The 25360-nt window shown below is 46.5% G+C and overlaps 1 protein-coding gene and 2 long non-coding RNA genes across 9 annotated transcripts in view; 1 reads left to right on the top strand and 2 right to left on the bottom strand.

The window, feature by feature from the left end:
* Positions 1–405: 405 nt before the first annotated feature.
* gbe1a (glucan (1,4-alpha-), branching enzyme 1a) overlaps positions 406–25360 on the bottom strand; it is a 177107-nt gene continuing 152152 nt past the window's right edge. Inside the window, exons 14-16 of the mRNA XM_052520135.1 lie at positions 19113–19243; positions 663–864; positions 406–594 (exon numbers count right to left, since the gene is read on the bottom strand). Of these exons, the coding sequence (XP_052376095.1) occupies positions 421–594; positions 663–864; positions 19113–19243 (507 nt within the window). The 3' untranslated portion in view covers positions 406–420. The remainder of the gene's footprint in view (positions 595–662; positions 865–19112; positions 19244–25360) is intronic.
* On the bottom strand, positions 9955–13121 carry LOC127930588 (uncharacterized). Its single transcript, XR_008138282.1, has 4 exons — positions 12888–13121; positions 12536–12599; positions 12364–12399; positions 9955–12091 (listed from the first exon to the last, which is right to left on the bottom strand). It is a non-coding gene; the product is annotated as an uncharacterized LOC127930588 (long non-coding RNA).
* LOC127930589 (uncharacterized) lies at positions 19375–24833 on the top strand. Of its 7 annotated transcripts, none has more exons than XR_008138286.1 (3): positions 19375–19979; positions 22922–23057; positions 24741–24833. It is a non-coding gene; the product is annotated as an uncharacterized LOC127930589 (long non-coding RNA). The 7 variants fall into 7 exon arrangements; XR_008138287.1 differs by having other exon boundaries at positions 22990–23125; XR_008138289.1 differs by lacking the exon at positions 22922–23057 and adding an exon at positions 23058–23328 and having other exon boundaries at positions 24741–24825.

Raw genomic sequence — 25360 nt, forward strand, 5'->3', positions numbered from 1 at the left:
AGAGAGCCAGAGCGAGAGAGAGAGAGAGAGAGAGAGAGAGCCAGAGAGAGAGAGAGAGAGACAGAGAGAGAGCCAGAGCGAGAGCCAGAGAGAGAGAGAGAGAGAGAGAGACAGAGAGAGAGCCAGAGAGAGAGAGAGAGAGAGCCAGAGCGAGAGAGAGAGAACCGACTTGGACCCGACTTGGACCCAACACCCACCGGTACCTACCTTCCAAAGAGTGTGGCTGCAACCGAGAGCGAGAGAGAGAGCCAGAGCGAGAGAGAGAGCCAGAGCGAGAGAGAGAGCCAGAGAGAGAGAGAGAGCCAGAGAGAGAGAGAGAGCCAGAGAGAGAGAGAGAGCGAGAGAGAAAGAGCCAGAGAGAGAGCGAGAGAGAAAGACAGTAATTGGGAGCAGAAACTGCATATTCAGTATTAGGTACCTTTATTTTATAAGATGTGTGTTTGTATGTGCGTCTGCCACAACCTGCCTCTGCCAACAACATGGGTAAAAAGCTCCGCACATTTTCAAAAGTGGATGAAAGCAAAGCAGAATCATACAGGGGCTGCAGAGGAACCGACTTGGACCCAACACCCACCCAGCGGTACTGTAGCCTACCTTCAAAGAGTGTGGCTGCAGAGGAACCGACTTGGACCCAACACCCACCCAGCGGGACTGTAGCCTACCTTCAAAGAGTGTGGCTGCAGAGGAACCGACTTGGACCCAACACCCCACCCAGCGGTACTGTAGCCTACCTTCAAAGAGTGTGGCTGCCATTGGTCGTTCACGTCTTTAAATGGTTCCTGTTCGGTGAAGAACTCTGTGTCTGTGTCCAGTCGACCATGTCCCCCATACTGCTCAGCATCACTGTCCAGCTTGATACGATATCTGAGGGGGGTTAAGGAAGGATAGAGGGTGGGTGGGAGAGATGGAGGGAGGGAGGGAGAGATGGAGGGAGGGAGGGAGAGATGGAGGGAGGAATGGGGGAGGGAGGGAGAGATGGAGGGTGGGAGAGATGGAGGGAGAGATGGAGGGTGGGAGAGATGGAGGGTGGGAGAGATGGAGGGAGAGATGGAGGGTGGGAGAGATGGAGGGAGAGATGGAGGGTGGGAGAGATGGAGGGATGGGGGAGGGAGGGAGAGATGGAGGGTGGGAGGGAGGGATATAAGGATGGATGGAAGGAGAGATGGAGGGTGGGGGAGGGAGAGATGGAGGGAGGGAGGGAGGGAGGGAGGGGAGAGATGGAGGGAGGGAGGGAGAGATGGAGGGGGAGATGAAGGGAGGGAGATGGAGGGAGGGAGAGATGGAGGGAGAGATGGAGGGTGGGAGAAATGGAGGGAGGGTGGGAGAAATGGAGGGAGGGAGGGAGAGATGGAGGGTGGGAGGGGATGGAGAGATGGAGGGAGGGAGAGAGGGAGGGAGGGAGATGGAGGGAGGGAGAGGGAGGGAGAGATGGAGGGAGGGATGGAGGGTGGGAGGGAGGGATATAAGGATGGAGGGAGGAAGAGATGGAGGGTGGGATATAGCCATCGATAAAAGACAGTACTGTGCAGCCGTCTTCATCGACCTTGCCAAGGCTTTCGACTCTGTCAATCACCATATTCTTATCGGCAGACTCAGTAGCCTCGGTTTTTCTGATGACTGCCTTGCCTGGTTCACCAACTACTTTGCAGACAGAGTTCAGTGTGTCAAATCGGAGGGCATGCTGTCCTAACCCTAACCCTAACCCTACTTTGAAGAATCTAAAATATTTATTTAACACTTTCTTGGTTACTACATGATTCCATATGTGTTATTTCATAGTTTTGATGTCTTCACTATTATTCTACAATGTAGAAAATAGTAAAAATAAAGAAAAACCCTTGAATGAGTAGGTGTTCTAAAACCCTTGAATGAGTAGGTGTTCTAAAACCCTTGAATGAGTAGGTGTTCTAAAACCCTTGAATGAGTAGGTGTTCTAAAACCCTTGAATGAGTAGGTGTTCTAAAACCCTTGAATGAGTAGGTGTTCTAAAACCCTTGAATGAGTAGGTGTTCTAAAACCCTTGAATGAGTAGGTGTTCTAAACCCTTGAATGAGTAGGTGTTCTAAAACCCTTGAATGAGTAGGTGTTCTAAAACCCTTGAATGAGTAGGTGTTCTAAAACCCTTGAATGAGTAGGTGTTCTAAAACCCTTGAATGAGTAGGTGTTCTAAAACCCTTGAATGAGTAGGTGTTCTAAAACCCTTGAATGAGTAGGTGTTCTAAAACCCTTGAATGAGTAGGTGTTCTAAACCCTTGAATGAGTAGGTGTTCTAAAACCCTTGAATGAGTAGGTGTTCTAAAACCCTTGGCTGAGTAGGTGTTCTAAAACCCTTGAATGAGTAGGTGTTCTAAAACCCTTGAATGAGTAGGTGTTCTAAAACCCTTGAATGAGTAGGTGTTCTAAAACCCTTGAATGAGTAGGTGTTCTAAAACCCTTGAATGAGTAGGTGTTCTAAAACCCTTGAATGAGTAGGTGTTCTAAAACCCTTGAATGAGTAGGTGTTCTAAAACCCTGGAATGAGTAGGTGTTCTAAAACCCTTGAATGAGTAGGTGTTCTAAAACCCTGGAATGAGTAGGTGTTCTAAAACCCTGGAATGAGTAGGCCTGTAAACTTTTGACTGGTACTGTATATTTCCGTTACAAAATGTTTTTTTATACGGTGTACTAATGAAAGATCTTCCAAACACAACTGTCAGTGACCAATCCTCACCACTAGGGGTCCTCAGCTGCTACAGAGATCAAGAGATGGAGTCTGGCTTCAACACAACATGACATACCGAATACTTCCTCCTGAAGTACATTTCAAAGCAATGGTTTGGGTTTAGTGGGACCATCATTTTTGTTATTACCAGTCATTTTCCTTTCAAATCAGTGAAGTGGACACTTTGGGAGAAAGGTGAGATTATTGGGATGTACTCTCAACCTCTCTAGATGTCAGTGACCAGTCATCACCACTAGGGGTCCTCAGTGATTTATCTACAGAAAACAGTTCAGGGAATGACTGGCTTTGATAACATTACATATATATATTTATTTTTTATTTTTATTTATTTAACCCTTTATTTAACCAGGCAAGTCAGCTAAGAACAAATTCTTATTTACGATGATGGCCGACGGTGTTATGTGCCGTCCTATGGGACTCCCAATCACGGCCGGATGTGATACACCATGGAATCGAACCAGGGTCTGTAGTGACGCCTCTAGCACTGAGATGCAGTGCCTTAGACCACTCTGGAGCTTATAGGCTACTCGGGAGCCCACTCCCACTCTGGAGCTTATAGGCTACTCGGGAGCCCACTCCCACTCTGGAGCTTATAGGCTACTCGGGAGCCCACTCCCACTCGGGAGCCCACTCCCACTCGGGAGCGCAGCGGTCTAAGGCACATACTGAATGTTGACACCGGATATGATAAGACAAAGCGTGCTAAAGCGTGCTAAAGGCACGTACGCACGTGGACACGCAACCGGAGGCAATTAATGCTTCCCTTGCCCCTGCTCTCAACCTGCCTGGCTCGTAATTTAGAACAAAGATTATACCACCTCTGTCCTTTGTCAACTGCTAGGAGAGGGAGAAGGATCACACAGAGAGAGAGAGAAAACAGATCAGAGGGAGAGAGAGGGAAGAAAAAGAGGGGATTCAGAAGGAAATTGGAGCTTCTGGATGGATTTCTCCTAAAACCTGTAAACACAAGACAATATCCTGCTGTTCTGTCCAAAGCTACCTGCACTCGTCCTCTCGAGGCCTTTTGAATTCCTTGCTGAAGTTACACTGGTGAAATGGAGGACGAATACAGCACAATTACACCTAACAGTACGGACTGGGTCTCTCTCTCTCTCTCTCTCTCTCTGAGGACACCTGCCACACAATGTAAGAGAACAAGTAGAATCTTCCTCTGTTCTTTCCCTCCTCCTCTCTGATTCTGGGTGAATCTCCCACAGTCTGAAAACAAACCAGCAAAATGTAAATCTCTGCCTTCTTTTCTCTTTCCACCTGCAGTCTCCTCTCTCTTTGTCTTCTAGCTGCAGTTCACCGTTTCCCTCTCTCTCCCTAGTTAACATGACACCGTTTCCCTCTCTCTCCCTGGTTAACATGACACAGTTTCCCTCTCTCTCCCTGGTTAACATGACACCGTTTCCCTCTCTCCTTAGTTAACATGACACCGTTTCCCTCTCTCCCTAGTTAACATGACACCGTTTCCCTCTCTCTCCCTGGTTAACATGACACCGTTTCCCCTCTCTCCCTAGTTAACATGACACCGTTTCCTCTCTCTCCCTAGTTAACATGACACCGTTTCCCTCTCTCTCCCTAGTTAACATGACACCGTTTCCCTCTCTCTCCCTAGTTAACATGACACCGTTTCCCTCTCTCTCCCTAGTTAACATGACACAGTTTCCCTCTCTCTCCCTAGTTAACATGACACCGTTTCCCTCTCTCCTTAGTTAACATGACACCGTTTCCCTCTCTCCTTAGTTAACATGACACCGTTTCCCTCTCTCCTTAGTTAACATGACACCGTTTCCCTCTCTCCTTAGTTAACATGACACCGTTTCCCTCTCTCCCTAGTTAACATGACACAGTTTCCCTCTCTCCTTAGTTAACATGACACCGTTTCCCTCTCTCTCCCTGGTTAACATGACACAGTTTCCCTCTCTCTCCCTGGTTAACATGACACAGTTTCCCTCTCTCTCCCTGGTTAACATGACACTGTTTCCCTCTCTCTCCCTAGTTAACATGACACCGTTTCCCTCTCTCTCCCTAGTTAACATGACACCGTTTCCCTCTCTCCTTAGTTAACATGACACCGTTTCCCTCTCTCTCCCTGGTTAACATGACACAGTTTCCCTCTCTCTCCCTGGTTAACATGACACCGTTTCCCTCTCTCCTTAGTTAACATGACACCGTTTCCCTCTCTCCTTAGTTAACATGACACCGTTTCCCTCTCTCCCTGGTTAACATGACACCGTTTCCCTCTCTCCTTAGTTAACATGACACCGTTTCCCTCTCTCCTTAGTTAACATGACACCGTTTCCCTCTCTCCCTAGTTAACATGACACAGTTTCCCTCTCTCCTTAGTTAACATGACACCGTTTCCCTCTCTCCTTAGTTAACATGACACCGTTTCCCTCTCTCCTTAGTTAACATGACACCGTTTCCCTCTCTCCTTAGTTAACATGACACCGTTTCCCTCTCTCCTAGTTAACATGACACCGTTTCCCTCTCTCCTTAGTTAACATGACACCGTTTCCCTCTCTCCTTAGTTAACATGACACAGTTTCCCTCTCTCCCTAGTTAACATGACACCGTTTCCCTCTCTCCTTAGTTAACATGACACCGTTTCCCTCTCTCTCCTTAGTTAACATGACACAGTTTCCCTCTCTCTCCCTAGTTAACATGACACCGTTTCCCTCTCTCCCTAGTTAACATGACACAGTTTCCCTCTCTCCTTAGTTAACATGACACCGTTTCCCTCTCTCCTTAGTTAACATGACACCGTTTCCCTCTCTCTCCTTAGTTAACATGACACTGTTTCCCTCTCTCTCCCTAGTTAACATGACACCGTTTCCCTCTCTCTCACTGGTTAACATGACACCGTTTCCCTCTCTCTCACTGGTTAACATGACACCGTTTCCTCTCTCTCCCTAGTTAACATGACACCGTTTCCCTCTCTCCTAGTTAACATGACACCGTTTCCCTCTCTCTCACTGGTTAACATGACACCGTTTCCCTCTCTCACTGGTTAACATGACACCGTTTCCTCTCTCTCACTAGTTAACATGACACCGTTTCCTCTCTCTCACTGGTTAACATGACACCGTTTCCTCTCTCTCCCTAGTTAACATGACACAGTTTCCCTCTCTCCTTAGTTAACATGACACCGTTTCCCTCTCTCCTTAGTTAACATGACACCGTTTCCCTCTCTCTCCTTAGTTAACATGACACCGTTTCCCTCTCTCTCCCTAGTTAACATGACACCGTTTCCCTCTCTCTCACTGGTTAACATGACACCGTTTCCCTCTCTCTCCTTAGTTAACATGACACTGTTTCCCTCTCTCTCCCTAGTTAACATGACACCGTTTCCCTCTCTCTCACTGGTTAACATGACACCGTTTCCCTCTCTCTCACTGGTTAACATGACACCGTTTCCCTCTCTCTCCTTAGTTAACATGACACCGTTTCCCTCTCTCTCACTGGTTAACATGACACCGTTTCCCTCTCTCCTTAGTTAACATGACACAGTTTCCCTCTCTCCTTAGTTAACATGACACCGTTTCCCTCTCTCTCCTTAGTTAACATGACACAGTTTCCCTCTCTCTCCTTAGTTAACATGACACCGTTTCCCTCTCTCCCTAGTTAACATGACACAGTTTCCCTCTTCCTTAGTTAACATGACACCTCTCCCTAGTTAACATGACACCGTTTCCCTCTCTCCTTAGTTAACATGACACAGTTTCCCTCTCTCTCCCTAGTTAACATGACACCGTTTCCCTCTCTCCCTAGTTAACATGACACCGTTTCCCTCTCTCCTTAGTTAACATGACACTGTTTCCCTCTCTCTTCCCTAGTTAACATGACACCGTTTCCCTCTCTCTCCCTAGTTAACATGACACCGTTTCCCTCTCTCCTTAGTTAACATGACACCGTTTCCCTCTCTCTCCCTAGTTAACATGACACCGTTTCCCTCTCTCCTTAGTTAACATGACACTGTTTCCCTCTCTCTCCCTAGTTAACATGACACCGTTTCCCTCTCTCTCCTTAGTTAACATGACACCGTTTCCCTCTCTCCTTAGTTAACATGACACCGTTTCCCTCTCTCTCCTTAGTTAACATGACACAGTTTCCCTCTCTCCCTAGTTAACATGACACAGTTTCCCTCTCTCCCTAGTTAACATGACACTGTTTCCCCTCTCTCCTTAGTTAACATGACACTGTTTCCTCTCTCTCCTAGTTAACATGACACCGTTTCCTCTCTCTCCCTAGTTAACATGACACCGTTTCCCTCTCTCCCTAGTTAACATGACACCGTTTCCCTCTCTCCCTAGTTAACATGACACCGTTTCCCTCTCTCCTTAGTTAACATGTTTCCCCTCTCTCCTTAGTTAACATGACACCGTTTCCCTCTCTCTCCTAGTTAACATGACCGTTTCTCTCTCTCCCTAGTTAACATGACACCTCTTTCCCTAGTTAACTCTCTCCTCTAGTTAACATGACACCGTTTCCCTCTCTCTCCTAGTTAACATGACACCGTTTCCCTCTCTCCTTAGTTAACATAGTTAACATGACACCGTTTCCTCTCTCTCCCTAGTTAACATGACTAGTTAACATGACACCGTTTCCCTCTCTCCTTAGTTAACATGACACCGTTTCCTCTCTCTCCTTAGTTAACATGACACATGTTAACACACCGTTTCCCTCTCTCCTTAGTTAACATGACACCGTTTCCCTCTCTCTCCCTAGTTAACATGACACCGTTTCCTCTCTCTCCCTAGTTAACATGACACCGTTTCCCCTCTCTCCCTAGTTAACATGACACCGTTTCCCTCTCTCCTTAGTTAACATGACACGTTTCCCTCTCTCTCCTTAGTTAACATGACACAGTTTTTCCCTGACACTGTTTCTCTCTCACTGGTTAACATGACACCGTTTCCTCTCTCTCCTAGTTAACATGACACCGTTTCCCTCTCTCCTTAGTTAACATGACACCGTTTCCCTCTCTCCTTAGTTAACATGACACCGTTTCCTCTCTCTCCTTAGTTAACATGACACCGTTTCCTCTCTCCCTAGTTAACATCCCTCTCTCTCCTTAGTTAACATGACACCGTTTCCTCTCTCTCCTTAGTTAACATGACACAGTTTCCCTCTCTCCTTAGTTAACATGACACCGTTTCCTCTCTCTCCCTAGTTAACATGACCAGTTTCTCTCTCCTTAGTTAACATGACACCGTTTCCCTTTCCTTAGTTAACATGACACTGTTTCCCTCTCTCCTTAGTTAACATGACACCTCTCTCTCCCTAGTTAACATGACACCGTTTCCCTCTCTCCTTAGTTAACATGAACAGTTTCCCTCTCTCCTTAGTTAACATGACACCGTTTCCCTCTCTCCTTAGTTAACATGACACCGTTTCCCTCTCTCCTTAGTTAACATGACACAGTTTCCCTCTCTCTCCCTGGTTAACATGACACCGTTTCCCTCTCTCCTTAGTTAACATGACACCGTTTCCCTCTCTCCTTAGTTAACATGACACAGTTTCCCTCTCTCTCCCTGGTTAACATGACACCGTTTCCCTCTCTCCTTAGTTAACATGACACCGTTTCCCTCTCTCCTTAGTTAACATGACACCGTTTCCCTCTCTCCCTAGTTAACATGACACCGTTTCCCTCTCTCCTTAGTTAACATGACACCGTTTCCCTCTCTCTCCTTAGTTAACATGACACCGTTTCCCTCTCTCCTTAGTTAACATGACACCGTTTCCCTCTCTCCCTAGTTAACATGACACCGTTTCCCTCTCTCCTTAGTTAACATGACACAGTTTCCCTCTCTCCCTGGTTAACATGACACAGTTTCCCTCTCTCCTTAGTTAACATGACACAGTTTCCCTCTCTCCTTAGTTAACATGACACCGTTTCCCTCTCTCCCTAGTTAACATGACACCGTTTCCCTCTCTCCTTAGTTAACATGACACCGTTTCCCTCTCTCTCCTTAGTTAACATGACACCGTTTCCCTCTCTCCTTAGTTAACATGACACCGTTTCCCTCTCTCTTAGTTAACATGACACCGTTTCCCTCTCTCTCCCTAGTTAACATGACACCGTTTCCCCTCTCTCCTTAGTTAACATGACACCGTTTTCTCTCTCCTTAGTTAACATGACACCGTTTCCCTCTCTCTCCCTAGTTAACATGACACCGTTTCCCTCTCTCTCCCTAGTTAACATGACACCGTTTCCCTCTCTCTCCCTAGTTAACATGACACAGTTTCCCTCTCTCTCCCTAGTTAACATGACACCGTTTCCCTCTCTCCTTAGTTAACATGACACCGTTTCCCTGTCTCTCCCTAGTTAACATGACACCGTTTCCCTCTCTCTCTCCCTAGTTAACGTCTCACTGTTTCCCTTTACCATCCCTCCCTATCCCTCCTATCCCACACCTCTCCACCTTCCTCCCCCCTCTCTTCCTTCCTTCCTCCCTCTCCCTCCCTCCTCTCTTCCTCCCTCCCTCCCTCCCTCCCTCCCCCCCATCGCCTCTTCCTCCCTCTCTCCCCCTCCTCTCTCCATGCAACCACTCATCTCCCTAGGGGACGACACAGGTGTGTGTGTAGATGCTTGGTAGATCCTCCTGTGTATTTCTTCTCTCATAGACAGACAGACAGAGAAGAGGTCTATCTATCTAGATGTCAATCCGTCAAGTCTGTATGTCCGTCCGTCCGTCCGTCCGTCCGCTGTGATCTACACCATTACACATCTCTATCAGTTTACAGTACCTACCCCCTCGCTCCTCAGGGTGTGCGTGTCTGTGTGCGTGACAGAGAGCGAGAGTTGCTGTGAGACGGCGGGATGAAAGGAAATATAAAGTAAATATGAGCCTGGGTAAAACAGCAGGAAGACAGTTTTGGAGAATAGATTTAGTGAAGTCTGTGTGTGACACCACAGTGTGTGATAAACCTGGACTACTGAACAGAGCTGTTAGAATGACCAGTTCAGCTGATGGGCAGTTAGTAGCATGTTACTACAGTCCTGTAACACACACAGGCGAGAGCCAGGCACGTTCCGACACTGACTCACCCGGTGCGTGTGTGTGCGTGAGCACGCGTGTGTGTCTGGTCCGATTGGCTAAAAGCTCCTTGGCCTAGTGGTTGCCCCTAGAGACCAATAATCTCGATAAACACCAGCAGGGGATTTGATTGATCCTCAGCTACCTACCGCCATCTCTCCTCAGCTACCTCTCCATCCATCCCTCCCTCCTCCATCCATCCATCCATAGATATCTACACTACATAACACAAAAGTATGTGGACACCTGCTTATCGAACATCTCATTCCAAAATCATGGGTATTTAATATGGAGTTGGTCCCCCCTTCACTGCTATAACAGCCTCCACTCTTCTGGGAAGGCTTTCCACTAGATGTTGGAACATTGCTGCTATAACAGCCTCCACTCTTCTGGGAAGGCTTTCCACTAGATGTTGGAACATTGCTGCTATAACAGCCTCCACTCTTCTGGGAAGGCTTTCCACTAGATGTTGGAACATTGCTGCTATAACAGCCTCCACTCTTCTGGGAAGGCTTTCCACTAGATGTTGGAACATTGCTGCTATAACAGCCTCCACTCTTCTGGGAAGGCTTTCCACTAGATGTTGGAACATTGCTGCTATAACAGCCTCCACTCTTCTGGGAAGGCTTTCCACTAGATGTTGGAACATTGCTGCTATAACAGCCTCCACTCTTCTGGGAAGGCTTTCCACTAGATGTTGGAACATTGCTGCTATAACAGCCTCCACTCTTCTGGGAAGGCTTTCCACTAGATGTCGGAACATTGCTGCTATAACAGCCTCCACTCTTCTGGGAAGGCTTTCTACTAGATGTTGGAACATTGCTGCTATAACAGCCTCCACTCTTCTGGGAAGGCTTTCCACTAGATGTTGGGACATTGCTGCTATAACAGCCTCCACTCTTCTGGGGAGGCTTTCCACTAGATGTTGGAACATTGCTGCTATAACAGCCTCCACTCTTCTGGGAAGGCTTTCCACTAGATGTTGGAACATTGCTGCTATAACAGCCTCCACTCTTCTGGGAAGGCTTTCCACTAGATGTTGGAACATTACTGCTATAACAGCCTCCACTCTTCTGCATTAGTGAGGTCGGCACTGATGTTGGGCGATTAGGCCTGACTCGCAGTTGGCGTTGCAATTCATGCCAAAGTCAAGTTCTTCCACACCGATCTTGACAAAACATTTCGGTATGGACCTCGCTTTGTGCACGGGGGGGGAGGGGCATTGTCATGCTGAAACAGGAAAGGACCTTCCCCAAACTGTTGCCACAAAGTTGGAAGCACAGAATCGTCTAGAATGTCATTGTATGTTGTAGCATTAAGATTTCCCTTCACTGGAACTAAGGGGCCCGAACCATGAAAAACATCCTCCACCAAACTGTACAGTTGGCGCTATGGTGGCGTTCTACTGGCATCCGCCAAACCCAGATTCGTCCGTCAGACTGCCAGATGGTGAAGCGTGATTCATCACTCCAGAGAATGTGTTTCCACTGCTCCAGAGTCCAATGGCAGCGTGCTTTACACCACTCCAGCTGACGCTTGGCATTGCGTATGGTGATCTTAGGCTTGTGTGCAGCTGCTCAGCCATGCAAACCCATTTCATGAAGCTCACGACTAACAGTTATTGTGTTGACATTACTTCCAGAGGCAGTTTGGAACTCGGTATTGAGTGTTGCAACCGAGGACAGACCATTTTTACATGCCACGCACTTCACAGCCCTCTGCGGTCCCAATCTGTGAGCTTGTGTGGCCTACCACTTCGTGGCTGAGCCGGTGTTTCTCCTAGACGTTTCCACTTTACAGTAACAGCACTTACAGTTGACCGGGGCAGCTCTAGGAGGGTAGAAATGTGACAAACTGACTTGTTGGAATGGTAGCATCCTAGGGCGCATCCTATCTTCAGTAGCCACCTCACTGTGTCAATGAGAAGCATCTTCTCTAGCCACCTCACTGTGTCAATGAGAAGTATCTTCTCTAGTCACCTCACTGTGTCAATGAGAAGTATCTTCTCTAGCCACCTCACTGTGTCAATGAGAAGCATATTCACTAGCCACCTTAATGAGAAGCATCTTCTCTAGTCACCTCACTATGTCAATGAGAAGCATCTTCTCTAGTCACCTCACTGTGTCAATGAGAAGTATCTTCTCTAGTCACCTCACTGTGTCAATGAGAAGCATCTTCACTAGCCACCTTAATGAGAAGCATCTTCAGTAGTCACCTCACTATGTCAATGAGAAGCATCTTCTCTAGCCACCTCACTGTGTCAATGAGAAGTATCTTCTCTAGTCACCTCACTGTGTCAATGAGAAGTATCTTCTCTAGCCACCTCACTGTGTCAATGAGAAGCATATTCACTAGCCACCTTAATGAGAAGCATCTTCTCTAGTCACCTCACTATGTCAATGAGAAGCATCTTCTCTAGTCACCTCACTGTGTCAATGAGAAGTATCTTCTCTAGTCACCTCACTGTGTCAATGAGAAGCATCTTCACTAGCCACCTTAATGAGAAGCATCTTCTCTAGTCACCTCACTATGTCAATGAGAAGCATCTTCTCTAGTCACCTCACTGTGTCAATGAGAAGCATATTCTCTAGTCACCTCACTGTGTCAATGAGAAGTATCTTCACTAGCCACCTCACTGTGTCAATGAGAAGCATATTCACTAGCCACCTTAATGAGAAGCATCTTCTCTAGTCACCTCACTATGTCAATGAGAAGCATCTTCTCTAGTCACCTCACTGTGTCAATGAGAAGTATCTTCTCTAGTCACCTCACTGTGTCAATGAGAAGCATCTTCACTAGCCACCTTAATGAGAAGCATCTTCTCTAGTCACCTCACTATGTCAATGAGAAGCATCTTCTCTAGCCACCTCACTGTGTCAATGAGAAGCATCTTCTCTAGCCACCTCACTATGTCAATGAGAAGTATCTTCTCTAGCCACCTCACTATGTCAATGAGAAGCATCTTCTCTAGCCACCTCACTGTGTCAATGAGAAGCATCTTCTCTAGTCACCTCACTGTGTCAATGAGAAGCATCTTCTCTAGCCACCTCACTGTGTCAATGAGAAGTATCTTCTCTAGTCACCTCACTATGTCAATGAGAAGCATCTTCTCTAGTCACCTCACTGTGTCAATGAGAAGCATCTTCTCTAGCCACCTCACTGTGTCAATGAGAAGCATCTTCTCTAGTCACCTCACTGTGTCAATGAGAAGTATCTTCTCTAGTCACCTCACTATGTCAATGAGAAGCATCTTCTCTAGCCACCTCACTGTGTCAATGAGAAGTATCTTCTCTAGCCACCTCACTATGTCAATGAGAAGCATCTTCTCTAGCCACCTCACTGTGTCAATGAGAAGTATCTTCTCTAGTCACCTCACTATGTCAATGAGAAGCATCTTCTCTAGTCACCTCACTGTGTCAATGAGAAGCATCTTCTCTAGTCACCTCACTGTGTCAATGAGAAGTATCTTCTCTAGTCACCTCACTGTGTCAATGAGAAGCATCTTCACTAGCCACCTTAATGAGAAGCATCTTCTCTAGTCACCTCACTATGTCAATGAGAAGCATCTTCTCTAGTCACCTCACTGTGTCAATGAGAAGCATATTCTCTAGCCACCTCACTGTGTCAATGAGAAGTATCTTCTCTAGTCACCTCACTATGTCAATGAGAAGCATCTTCTCTAGTCACCTCACTATGTCAATGAGAAGCATATTCTCTAGCCACCTCACTGTGTCAATGAGAAGCATCTTCTCTAGCCACCTCACTGTGTCAATGAGAAGTATCTTCTCTAGCCACCTCACTGTGTCAATGAGAAGTATCTTCTCTAGTCACCTCACTATGTCAATGAGAAGTATCTTCTCTAGTCACCTCACTATGTCAATGAGAAGTATCTTCTCTAGTCACCTCACTGTGTCAATGAGAAGTATCTTCAGTAGTCACCTCACTGTGTCAATGAGAAGTATCTTCTCTAGCCACCTCACTATGTCAATGAGAAGTATCTTCAGTAGTCACCTCACTGTGTCAATGAGAAGTATCTTCAGTAGTCACCTCACTGTGTCAATGAGAAGTATCTTCAGTAGTCACCTCACTGTGTCAATGAGAAGTATCTTCTCTAGCCACCTCACTATGTCAATGAGAAGTATCTTCTCTAGCCACCTCACTATGTCAATGAGAAGTATCTTCAGTAGTCACCTCACTATGTCAATGAGAAGTATCTTCTCTAGCCACCTCACTATGTCAATGAGAAGTATCTTCTCTAGTCACCTCACTGTGTCAATGAGAAGTATCTTCAGTAGTCACCTCACTGTGTCAATGAGAAGTATCTTCAGTAGTCACCTCACTATGTCAATGAGAAGTATCTTCTCTAGTCACCTCACTATGTCAATGAGAAGTATCTTCACTAGTCACCTCACTGTGTCAATGAGAAGTACCTTCAGTAGTCACCTCACTATGTCAATGAGAAGTATCTTCAGTAGTCACCTCACTGTGTCAATGAGAAGTATCTTCAGTAGTCACCTCACTGTGTCAATGAGAAGTATCTTCACTAGTCACCTCACTATGTCAATGAGAAGTATCTTCTCTAGTCACCTCACTGTGTCAATGAGAAGTATCTTCAGTAGTCACCTCACTATGTCAATGAGAAGTATCTTCTCTAGTCACCTCACTGTGTCAATGAGAAGTATCTTCAGTAGTCACCTCACTGTGTCAATGAGAAGTATCTTCTCTAGTCACCTCACTATGTCAATGAGAAGTATCTTCTCTAGTCACCTCACTATGTCAATGAGAAGTATCTTCAGTAGTCACCTCACTGTGTCAATGAGAAGTATCTTCACTAGTCACCTCACTGTGTCAATGAGAAGTATCTTCTCTAGTCACCTCACTATGTCAATGAGAAGTATCTTCACTAGTCACCTCACTGTGTCAATGAGAAGTACCTTCAGTAGTCACCTCACTGTGTCAATGAGAAGTATCTTCAGTAGTCACCTCACTATGTCAATGAGAAGTATCTTCAGTAGTCACCTCACTATGTCAATGAGAAGTATCTTCTCTAGTCACCTCACTATGTCAATGAGAAGTACCTTCAGTAGTCACCTCACTATGTCAATGAGAAGTATCTTCAGTAGTCACCTCACTATGTCAATGAGAAGTATCTTCACTAGTCACCTCACTGTGTCAATGAGAAGTATCTTCAGTAGTCACCTCACTATGTCAATGAGAAGTATCTTCAGTAGTCACCTCACTATGTCAATGAGAAGTATCTTCAGTAGTCACCTCACTATGTCAATGAGAAGTATCTTCACTAGTCACCTCACTGTGTCAATGAGAAGTATCTTCACTAGTCACCTCACTGTGTCAATGAAGTATCTTCACTAGTCACCTCACTGTGAAGTATCTTCACTAGTCACCTCACTGTGAAGTATCTTCAGTAGTCACCTCACTGTGAAGTATCTTCACTAGTCACCTCACTGTGAAGTATCTTCTCTAGCCACCTCACTGTGAAGTATCTTCTCTAGCCACCTCACTGTGAAGTATCTTCAGTAGTCACCTCACTGTGAAGTATCTTCTCTAGTCACCTCACTGTGAAGTATCTTCTCTAGCCACCTCACTGTGAAGTATCTTCTCTAGCCACCTCACTGTGAAGTATCTTCTCTAGCCACCTCACTGTGAAGTATCTTCAGTAGTCACCTCACTGTGAAGTATCTTCTCTAGTCACCTCACTGTGAAGTATCTTCTCTAGCCACCTCACTGTGAAGTATCTTCTCTAGTCACCTCACTGTGAAGTATCTTCTCTAGCCACCTCACTGTGAAGTATCTTCTCTAGCCACCTCACTGTGAAGTATCTTCTCTAGTCACCTCACTGTGAAGTATCTTCTCTAGCCACCTCACTGTGAAGTATCTTCTCTAGCCACCTCACTGTGAAGTATCTTCTCTAGCCACCTCACTGTGAAGTATCTTCTCTAGCCACCTCACTGTGAAGTATCTTCTCTAGCCACCTCACTGTGAAGTATCTTCTCTAGCCACCTCACTGTGAAGTATCTTCTCTAGCCACCTCACTGTGAAGTATCTTCTCTAGTCACCTCACTGTGAAGTATCTTCTCTAGTCACCTCACTGTGAAGTATCTTCTCTAGCCACCTCACTGTGAAGTATCTTCTCTAGCCACCTCACTGTGAAGTATCTTCTCTAGCCACCTCACTGTGAAGTATCTTCTCTAGTCACCTCACTGTGAAGTATCTTCTCTAGCCACCTCACTGTGAAGTATCTTCTCTAGCCACCTCACTGTGAAGTATCTTCTCTAGTCACCTCACTGTGAAGTATCTTCTCTAGCCACCTCACTGAGAAGTATCTTCTCTAGCCACCTCACTGTGAAGTATCTTCTCTAGCCACCTCACTGTGAAGTATCTTCTCTAGCCACCTCACTGTGAAGTATCTTCTCTAGTCACCTCACTGTGAAGTATCTTCTCTAGCCACCTCACAGTGAAGTATCTTCTCTAGTCACCTCACTGTGAAGTATCTTCAGTAGTCACCTCACTGAGGTGGAGGAGAGAAAAGAAGAGAAAGATGGGGGAAGAGAGAGGACGTTATAACCCAGTGTTTACTCTCTCCTGGAGCTTAGGGGCTTTCAGAGGACGATAGTAAAGAACAGCAGAAGAACCGGAGGAGAGGAGTAGTAGGGAGCAGAAAGACAAAGAAGTGAAAAGTATTTTCTATCCATCAGATCTCTCCCTCCCTCCCCCTACTCCCCCGTCCCTCCCTCCCCCTACTCCCCCGTCTCTCCCTCCTCCCACTCCCCCACCTCTCCCTCCCCTCCCCCTCCATCCCATCCCTCCCCCCCTCCCCCATCCCTCCCTCCCCCTACTCCCCCGTCTCTCCCTCCCCCTACTCCCCGTCTCTCCCTCCCCCACTCCCCCATCTCTCCCTCCCCCCACTCCCCCCATCTCTCCCTCCCCCACCTCTCTCTCTCTCTCCCCTATAATGCTGTTGCTAACAGTAGAAACACTGATGAAGTGAGATGTAGAGATCCCAGCTCAGCTAATGCTGTTGCTAACAGTAGAAACACTGATGAAGTGATGTCATACAGACTGTAGTTGGTGATGTCATACAGACTGTAGTTGGTGATGTCATACAGACTGTCGTTGGTGATGTCATACAGACTGTAGTTGGTGATGTCATACAGACTGTAGTTGGTGATGTCATACAGACTGTAGTTGGTGATGTCATACAGACTGTAGTTGGTGATGTCATATAGACTGTAGATGGTGATGTCATACAGACTGTAGTTGGTGATGTCATACAGACTGTAGTTGGTGATGTCATACAGACTGTAGTTGGTGATGTCATATAGACTGTAGATGGTGATGTCATACAGACTGTAGTTGGTGATGTCATACAGACTGTAGTTGGTGATGTCATATAGACTGTAGATGGTGATGTCATACAGACTGTAGTTGGTGATGTCATACAGACTGTAGTTGGTGATGTCATACAGACTGTCGTTGGTGATGTCATACAGACTGTAGTTGGTGATGTCATACAGACTGTAGTTGGTGATGTCATACAGACTGTAGTTGGTGATGTCATACAGACTGTAGTTGGTGATGTCATACAGACTGTAGTTGGTGATGTCATACAGACTGTAGTTGGTGATGTCATACAGATTGTAGTTTGTGATGTCATACAGACTGTAGTTTGTGATGTCATATAGACTGTAGTTTGTGATGTCATACAGACTGTAGTTTCTGATGTCATATAGACTGTAGTTTGTGTGTTCATACTTTTTCATAACGACAAGATTGATGTCATGATGACAATAGAATGTTGATGATGTCACTGCGACAGCTGTTGATCGACGTGGTATAAACCAGAATTTAGTCTTGAAACCTTTGGTCGTTTACTACACTATCGTACTCACTCTGTTTAGCACATGGCCTCACATGTAAAGAGATGGGCGGGGCTAAAGGCTTAAGAGGGTGTGAACGATGCTGAATGGGCGGGGCTAAGGCTTAAGAGGGTGTGAACAATGCTGAATGGGCGGGGCTAAAGGCTTAAGAGGGTGTGAACGATGCTGAATGGGCGGGGCTAAGGCTTAAGAGGGTGTGAACGATGCTGACTGGGCGGGACTAAGGCTTAAGAGGGTGTAAACGATGCTGAATGGGCGGGGCTAAGGCTTAAGAGGGTGTGAACGATGCTGAATGGGCGGGGCTAAGGCTTAAGAGGGTGTGAACGATGCTGAATGGGCGGGGCTAAGGCTTAAGAGGGTGTGAACGATGCTGAATGGGCGGGGCTAAGGCTTAAGAGGGTGTGAACGATGCTGAATGGGCGGGGCTAAGGCTTAAGAGGGTGTGAACGATGCTGAATGGGCGGGGCTAAGGCTTAAGAGGGTGTGAACGATGCTGAATGGGCGGGGCTAAGGCTTAAGAGGGTGTGAACGATGCTGAATGGGCGGGGCTAAAGGCTTAAGAGGGTGTGAACAATGCTGAATGGGCGGGGCTAAAGGCTTAAGAGGGTGTGAACGATGCTGAATGGGCGGGGCTAAGGCTTAAGAGGGTGTGAACGATGCTGACTGGGCGGGACTAAGGCTTAAGAGGGTGTGAACGATGCTGAATGGGGGGAGAGAAAAAAGATCTCTCCAGTAGATACCAAAATATTCAAGGGTCATTTTCTCAAAAGTGAGGTTATAAGTTTATCAAATTTGAAAGCAGAATGACTTACCCTCAACTGTAGTGTATGTTACACCATGTCGCTCTGAGTCTCTACTTTTATCCAATGTAAAAAACACCATTGTTGCTTCATAAGACGAATCAAGCCGGTCGGTCAAATATCCCAGTGTGTGTGTGGTGTCTCAGTGTGTGTATGTGTGTGTGTGTGTGTGTATGTGTGTGTGTGTGTGTGTGTGTGTGTATGTGTGTATGTGTATGTGTGTGTGTGTCCCAGTGTGTGTATGTGTGTGTGTCCCAGTGTGTGTGTGGTGTCTCAGTGTGTGTGTGTGTGTGTGTGTGTGTGTGTGTCCCAGTGTGTCCCAGTGTGTGTATGTGTGTGTGTCCCAGTGTGTGTGTGTGTGTGTGTGTGTGTGTGTGTGTGTGTGTGTGTGTGTGTGTGTCCCAGTGTGTGTATGTGTATGTGTGTGTGTGTCCCAGTGTGTGTGTGTGTGTGTGTCCCAGTGTGTGTGTGTGTGTGTGTGTGTGTGTGTGTGTGTGTGTGTGTGTGTGTGTGTCCCAGTGTGTGTGTGTGTGTGTGTGTGTGTGTGTGTGTGTGTGTGTGTGTGTGTGTGTGTGTGTATGTGTGTGTGTGTGTGTGTGTGTGTGTGTGTATACATGTCCCAGAGCCCCTCGGTAATGAAGGATACTTCCCGTTCGGCCCGGCTGCTATGCGGTAGTCACTGTAGCTGTTACTGGGGTGGAAGTTGAAAACAAACATAACGTTGGCTCTTTCAAACACGATCACTTTATCCTTCTCGTCCGCCGTGGTCATCAACACCTGAAGGAGAGAGGAAGAAGAGGAGGGTGGAAGAATGAGAGGAAAGAGAATCTATAATTGTGATTATGTGATTTCCTGCAAGACAGGAATGTCAGTGTTCTGCCATGGCCAAGCGAAGAGCCCGGATCTCAATCCCATTGAGCACGTCTGGGACCTGTTGGATCAGAGGGTGAGGACTAGGGCCATTCCCCCCAGAAATGTCCGGGGAACTTGCAGGTGCCTTGGTGGAAGAGTGTGGTAACATCTCACAGCAAGAACTGGCACATCTGGTGCAGGCCATGTGGAATTGATGCACTGCAGCACTTAATGCAGCTGGTGGCCACACCAGATACTGACTGTTACTTTTGATTTTGACCCCCCCTTTGTTCAGGGAGTGGCCTCTACAATCTGGACATCACTGAGCCTAAATACTTCCTCCAGGGATTAATGAGAAAGGGAGGAACAGAGCCTTATTCTAAAGCAGCAAGGTGTTAGACTGTATCAACTGGGGGGAGAGATGGGATGGGAAACGAGAGCCTTATTCTAAAGCTGCAAGGTGTTAGACTTTATCAACTGGGGAGAGATGGGATGGGAAACGAGAGCCTTATTCTAAAGCTGCAAGGTGTTAGACTTTATCAACTGGGGGAGAGATGGGATGGGAAACGAGAGCCTTATTCTAAAGCAGCAAGGTGTTAGACTTTATCAACTGGGGAGAGAGATGGGATGGGAAACGAGAGCCTTATTCTAAAGCTGCAAGGTGTTAGACTTTATCAACTGGGGGAGAGATGGGATGGGAAACGAGAGCCTTATTCTAAAGCAGCAAGGTGTTAGACTTTATCAACTGGGGGAGAGATGGGATGGGAAACGAGAGCCTTATTCTAAAGCAGCAAGGTGTTAGACTTTATCAACTGGGGGAGAGATGGGATGGGAAACGAGAGCCTTATTCTAAAGCAGCAAGGTGTTAGACTTTATCAACTGGGGGAGAGATGGGATGGGAAACGAGAGCCTTATTCTAAAGCAGCAAGGTGTTAGACTTTATCAACTGGGGGAGAGATGGGATGGGAAAAGAGCCTTATTCTAAAGCAGCAAGGTGTTAGACTTTATCAACTGGGGAGAGATGGGATGGGAAACGAGAGCCTTATTCTAAAGCAGCAAGGTGTTAGACTTTATCAACTGGGGGAGAGATGGGATGGGAAACGAGAGCCTTATTCTAAAGCAGCAAGGTGTTAGACTTTATCAACTGGGGGAGAGATGGGATGGGAAACGAGAGCCTTATTCTAAAGCAGCAAGGTGTTAGACTTTATCAACTGGGGGAGAGATGGGATGGGAAACGAGAGCCTTATTCTAAAGCAGCAAGGTGTTAGACTTTATCAACTGGGGGAGAGATGGGATGGGAAACGAGAGCCTTATTCTAAAGCAGCAAGGTGTTAGACTTTATCAACTGGGGAGAGATGGGATGGGAAACGAGAGCCTTATTCTAAGCAGCAAGGTGTTAGACTTTATCAACTGGGGGAGAGATGGGATGGGAAACGAGAGCCTTATTCTAAAGCAGCAAGGTGTTAGACTTTATCAACTGGGGGAGAGATGGGATGGGAAACGAGAGCCTTATTCTAAAGCAGCAAGGTGTTAGACTTTATCAACTGGGGGAGAGATGGGATGGGAAACGAGAGCCTTATTCTAAAGCAGCAAGGTGTTAGACTTTATCAACTGGGGGAGAGATGGGATGGGAAACGAGAGCCTTATTCTAAAGCAGCAAGGTGTTAGACTTTATCAACTGGGGAGAGAGATGGGATGGGAAACGAGAGCCTTATTCTAAAGCAGCAAGGTGTTAGACTTTATCAACTGGGGGAGAGATGGGATGGGAAACGAGAGCCTTATTCTAAAGCAGCAAGGTGTTAGACTTTATCAACTGGGGGAGAGATGGGATGGGAAACGAGAGCCTTATTCTAAAGCAGCAAGGTGTTAGACTTTATCAACTGGGGGAGAGATGGGATGGGAAACGAGAGCCTTATTCTAAAGCAGCAAGGTGTTAGACTTTATCAACTGGGGGAGAGATGGGATGGGAAACGAGAGCCTTATTCTAAAGCAGCAAGGTGTTAGACTTTATCAACTGGGGGAGAGATGGGATGGGAAACGAGAGCCTTATTCTAAAGCAGCAAGGTGTTAGACTTTATCAACTGGGGAGAGATGGGATGGGAAACGAGAGCCTTATTCTAAAGCAGCAAGGTGTTAGACTTTATCAACTGGGGGAGAGATGGGATGGGAAACGAGAGCCTTATTCTAAAGCAGCAAGGTGTTAGACTTTATCAACTGGGGGAGAGATGGGATGGGGAGAGCCTTATTCTAAAGCAGCAAGGTGTTAGACTTTATCAACTGGGGAGAGAGATGGGATGGGAAACAGAGCCTTATTCTAAAGCAGCAAGGTGTTAGACTTTATCAACTGGGGAGAGATGGGATGGGAAACGAGAGCCTTATTCTAAAGCAGCAAGGTGTTAGACTTTATCAACTGGGGGAGAGATGGGATGGGAAACGAGAGCCTTATTCTAAAGCAGCAAGGTGTTAGACTTTATCAACTGGGGGAGAGATGGGATGGGAAACGAGAGCCTTATTCTAAAGCAGCAAGGTGTTAGACTTTATCAACTGGGGGAGAGATGGGGGAAAGAGATGGGATGGGAAAAGAGCCTTATTCTAAAGCAGCAAGGTGTTAGACTTTATCAACTGGGGGAGAGATGGGATGGGAAACGAGAGCCTTATTCTAAAGCAGCAAGGTGTTAGACTTTATCAACTGGGGGAGAGATGGGATGGGAAACGAGAGCCTTATTCTAAAGCAGCAAGGTGTTAGACTTTATCAACTGGGGGAGAGATGGGATGGGAAACGAGAGCCTTATTCTAAAGCAGCAAGGTGTTAGACTTTATCAACTGGGGGAGAGATGGGATGGGAAACGAGAGCCTTATTCTAAAGCAGCAAGGTGTTAGACTTTATCAACTGGGGGGAGATGGGATGGGAAACGAGAGCCTTATTCTAAAGCAGCAAGGTGTTAGACTTTATCAACTGGGGGAGAGATGGGATGGGAAACGAGAGCCTTATTCTAAAGCAGCAAGGTGTTAGACTTTATCAACTGGGGGAGAGATGGGATGGGAAACGAGAGCCTTATTCTAAAGCAGCAAGGTGTTAGACTTTATCAACTGGGGAGAGAGATGGGATGGGAAACGAGAGCCTTATTCTAAAGCAGCAAGGTGTTAGACTTTATCAACTGGGGGGAGATGGGATGGGAAAGATATTCTAAAGCAGCAAGGTGTTAGACTTTATCAACTGGGGGAGAGATGGGATGGGAAACGAGAGCCTTATTCTAAAGCAGCAAGGTGTTAGACTTTATCAACTGGGGGAGAGATGGGATGGGAAACGAGAGCCTTATTCTAAAGCAGCAAGGTGTTAGACTTTATCAACTGGGGAGAGAGATGGGATGGGAAACGAGAGCCTTATTCTAAAGCAGCAAGGTGTTAGACTTTATCAACTGGGGGAGAGATGGGATGGGAAACGAGAGCCTTATTCTAAAGCAGCAAGGTGTTAGACTTTATCAACTGGGGGAGAGATGGGATGGGAAACGAGAGCCTTATTCTAAAGCAGCAAGGTGTTAGACTTTATCAACTGGGGGAGAGATGGGATGGGAAACGAGAGCCTTATTCTAAAGCAGCAAGGTGTTAGACTTTATCAACTGGGGAGAGAGATGGGATGGGAAACGAGAGCCTTATTCTAAAGCAGCAAGGTGTTAGACTTTATCAACTGGGGAGAGAGATGGGATGGGAAACGAGAGCCTTATTCTAAAGCAGCAAGGTGTTAGACTTTATCAACTGGGGAGAGAGATGGGATGGGAAACGAGAGCCTTATTCTAAAGCAGCAAGGTGTTAGACTTTATCAACTGGGGAGAGAGATGGGATGGGAAACGAGAGCCTTATTCTAAAGCAGCAAGGTGTTAGACTTTATCAACTGGGGGAGAGATGGGATGGGAAACGAGAGCCTTATTCTAAAGCAGCAAGGTGTTAGACTTTATCAACTGGGGAGAGAGATGGGATGGGAAACGAGAGCCTTATTCTAAAGCAGCAAGGTGTTAGACTTTATCAACTGGGGGAGAGATGGGATGGGAAACGAGAGCCTTATTCTAAAGCAGCAAGGTGTTAGACTTTATCAACTGGGGGAGAGATGGGATGGGAAACGAGAGCCTTATTCTAAAGCAGCAAGGTGTTAGACTTTATCAACTGGGGGAGAGATGGGATGGGAAACGAGAGCCTTATTCTAAAGCAGCAAGGTGTTAGACTTTATCAACTGGGGGAGAGATGGGATGGGAAACGAGAGCCTTATTCTAAAGCAGCAAGGTGTTAGACTTTATCAACTGGGGGAGAGATGGGATGGGAAACGAGAGCCTTATTCTAAAGCAGCAAGGTGTTAGACTTTATCAACTGGGGAGAGATGGGATGGGAAACGAGAGCCTTATTCTAAAGCAGCAAGGTGTTAGACTTTATCAACTGGGGGAGAGATGGGATGGGAAACGAGAGCCTTATTCTAAAGCTGCAAGGTGTTAGACTTTATCAACAGCAAGGTGGGGAGAGATGGGATGGGAAACGAGAGCCTTATTCTAAAGCAGCAAGGTGTTAGACTTTATCAACTGGGGGAGAGATGGGATGGGAAACGAGAGCCTTATTCTAAAGCAGCAAGGTGTTAGACTTTATCAACTGGGGGGAGATGGGATGGGAAACGAGAGCCTTATTCTAAAGCAGCAAGGTGTTAGACTTTATCAACTGGGGGAGAGATGGGATGGGAAACGAGAGCCTTATTCTAAAGCAGCAAGGTGTTAGACTTTATCAACTGGGGGAGAGATGGGATGGGAAACGAGAGCCTTATTCTAAAGCAGCAAGGTGTTAGACTTTATCAACTGGGGGAGAGATGGGATGGGAAACGAGAGCCTTATTCTAAAGCAGCAAGGTGTTAGACTTTATCAACTGGGGGAGAGATGGGATGGGAGAGCCTTATTCTAAAGCAGCAAGGTGTTAGACTTTATCAACTGGGGGAGAGATGGGATGGGAAACGAGAGCCTTATTCTAAAGCAGCAAGGTGTTAGACTTTATCAACTGGGGGAGAGATGGGATGGGAAACGAGAGCCTTATTCTAAAGCAGCAAGGTGTTAGACTTTATCAACTGGGGGAGAGATGGGATGGGAAACGAGAGCCTTATTCTAAAGCAGCAAGGTGTTAGACTTTATCAACTGGGGAGAGAGATGGGATGGGAAACGAGAGCCTTATTCTAAAGCAGCAAGGTGTTAGACTTTATCAACTGGGGGAGAGATGGGATGGGAAACGAGAGCCTTATTCTAAAGCAGCAAGGTGTTAGACTTTATCAACTGGGGGAGAGATGGGATGGGATGGGAAACGAGAGCCTTATTCTAAAGCAGCAAGGTGTTAGACTTTATCAACTGGGGGAGAGATGGGATGGGAAACGAGAGCCTTATTCTAAAGCAGCAAGGTGTTAGACTTTATCAACTGGGGAGAGATGGGATGGGAAACGAGAGCCTTATTCTAAAGCAGCAAGGTGTTAGACTTTATCAACTGGGGGGAGAGATGGGATGGAAACGAGAGCCTTATTCTAAAGCAGCAAGGTGTTAGACTTTATCAACTGGGGAGAGAGATGGGATGGGAAACGAGAGCCTTATTCTAAAGCTGCAAGGTGTTAGACTTTATCAACTGGGGAGAGAGATGGGATGGGAAACGAGAGCCTTATTCTAAAGCAGCAAGGTGTTAGACTTTATCAACTGGGGGAGAGATGGGATGGGAAACGAGAGCCTTATTCTAAAGCAGCAAGGTGTTAGACTTTATCAACTGGGGAGAGAGATGGGATGGGAAACGAGAGCCTTATTCTAAAGCAGCAAGGTGTTAGACTTTATCAACTGGGGAGAGAGATGGGATGGGAAACGAGAGCCTTATTCTAAAGCTGCAAGGTGTTAGACTTTATCAACTGGGGAGAGAGATGGGATGGGAAACGAGAGCCTTATTCTAAAGCTGCAAGGTGTTAGACTTTATCAACTGGGGAGAGAGATGGGATGGGAAACGAGAGCCTTATTCTAAAGCAGCAAGGTGTTAGACTTT

Source organism: Oncorhynchus keta, chromosome 6 (genome assembly GCF_023373465.1).
Source record: "Oncorhynchus keta strain PuntledgeMale-10-30-2019 chromosome 6, Oket_V2, whole genome shotgun sequence".
In the NCBI taxonomy this organism is placed as follows: domain Eukaryota; kingdom Metazoa; phylum Chordata; class Actinopteri; order Salmoniformes; family Salmonidae; genus Oncorhynchus; species Oncorhynchus keta.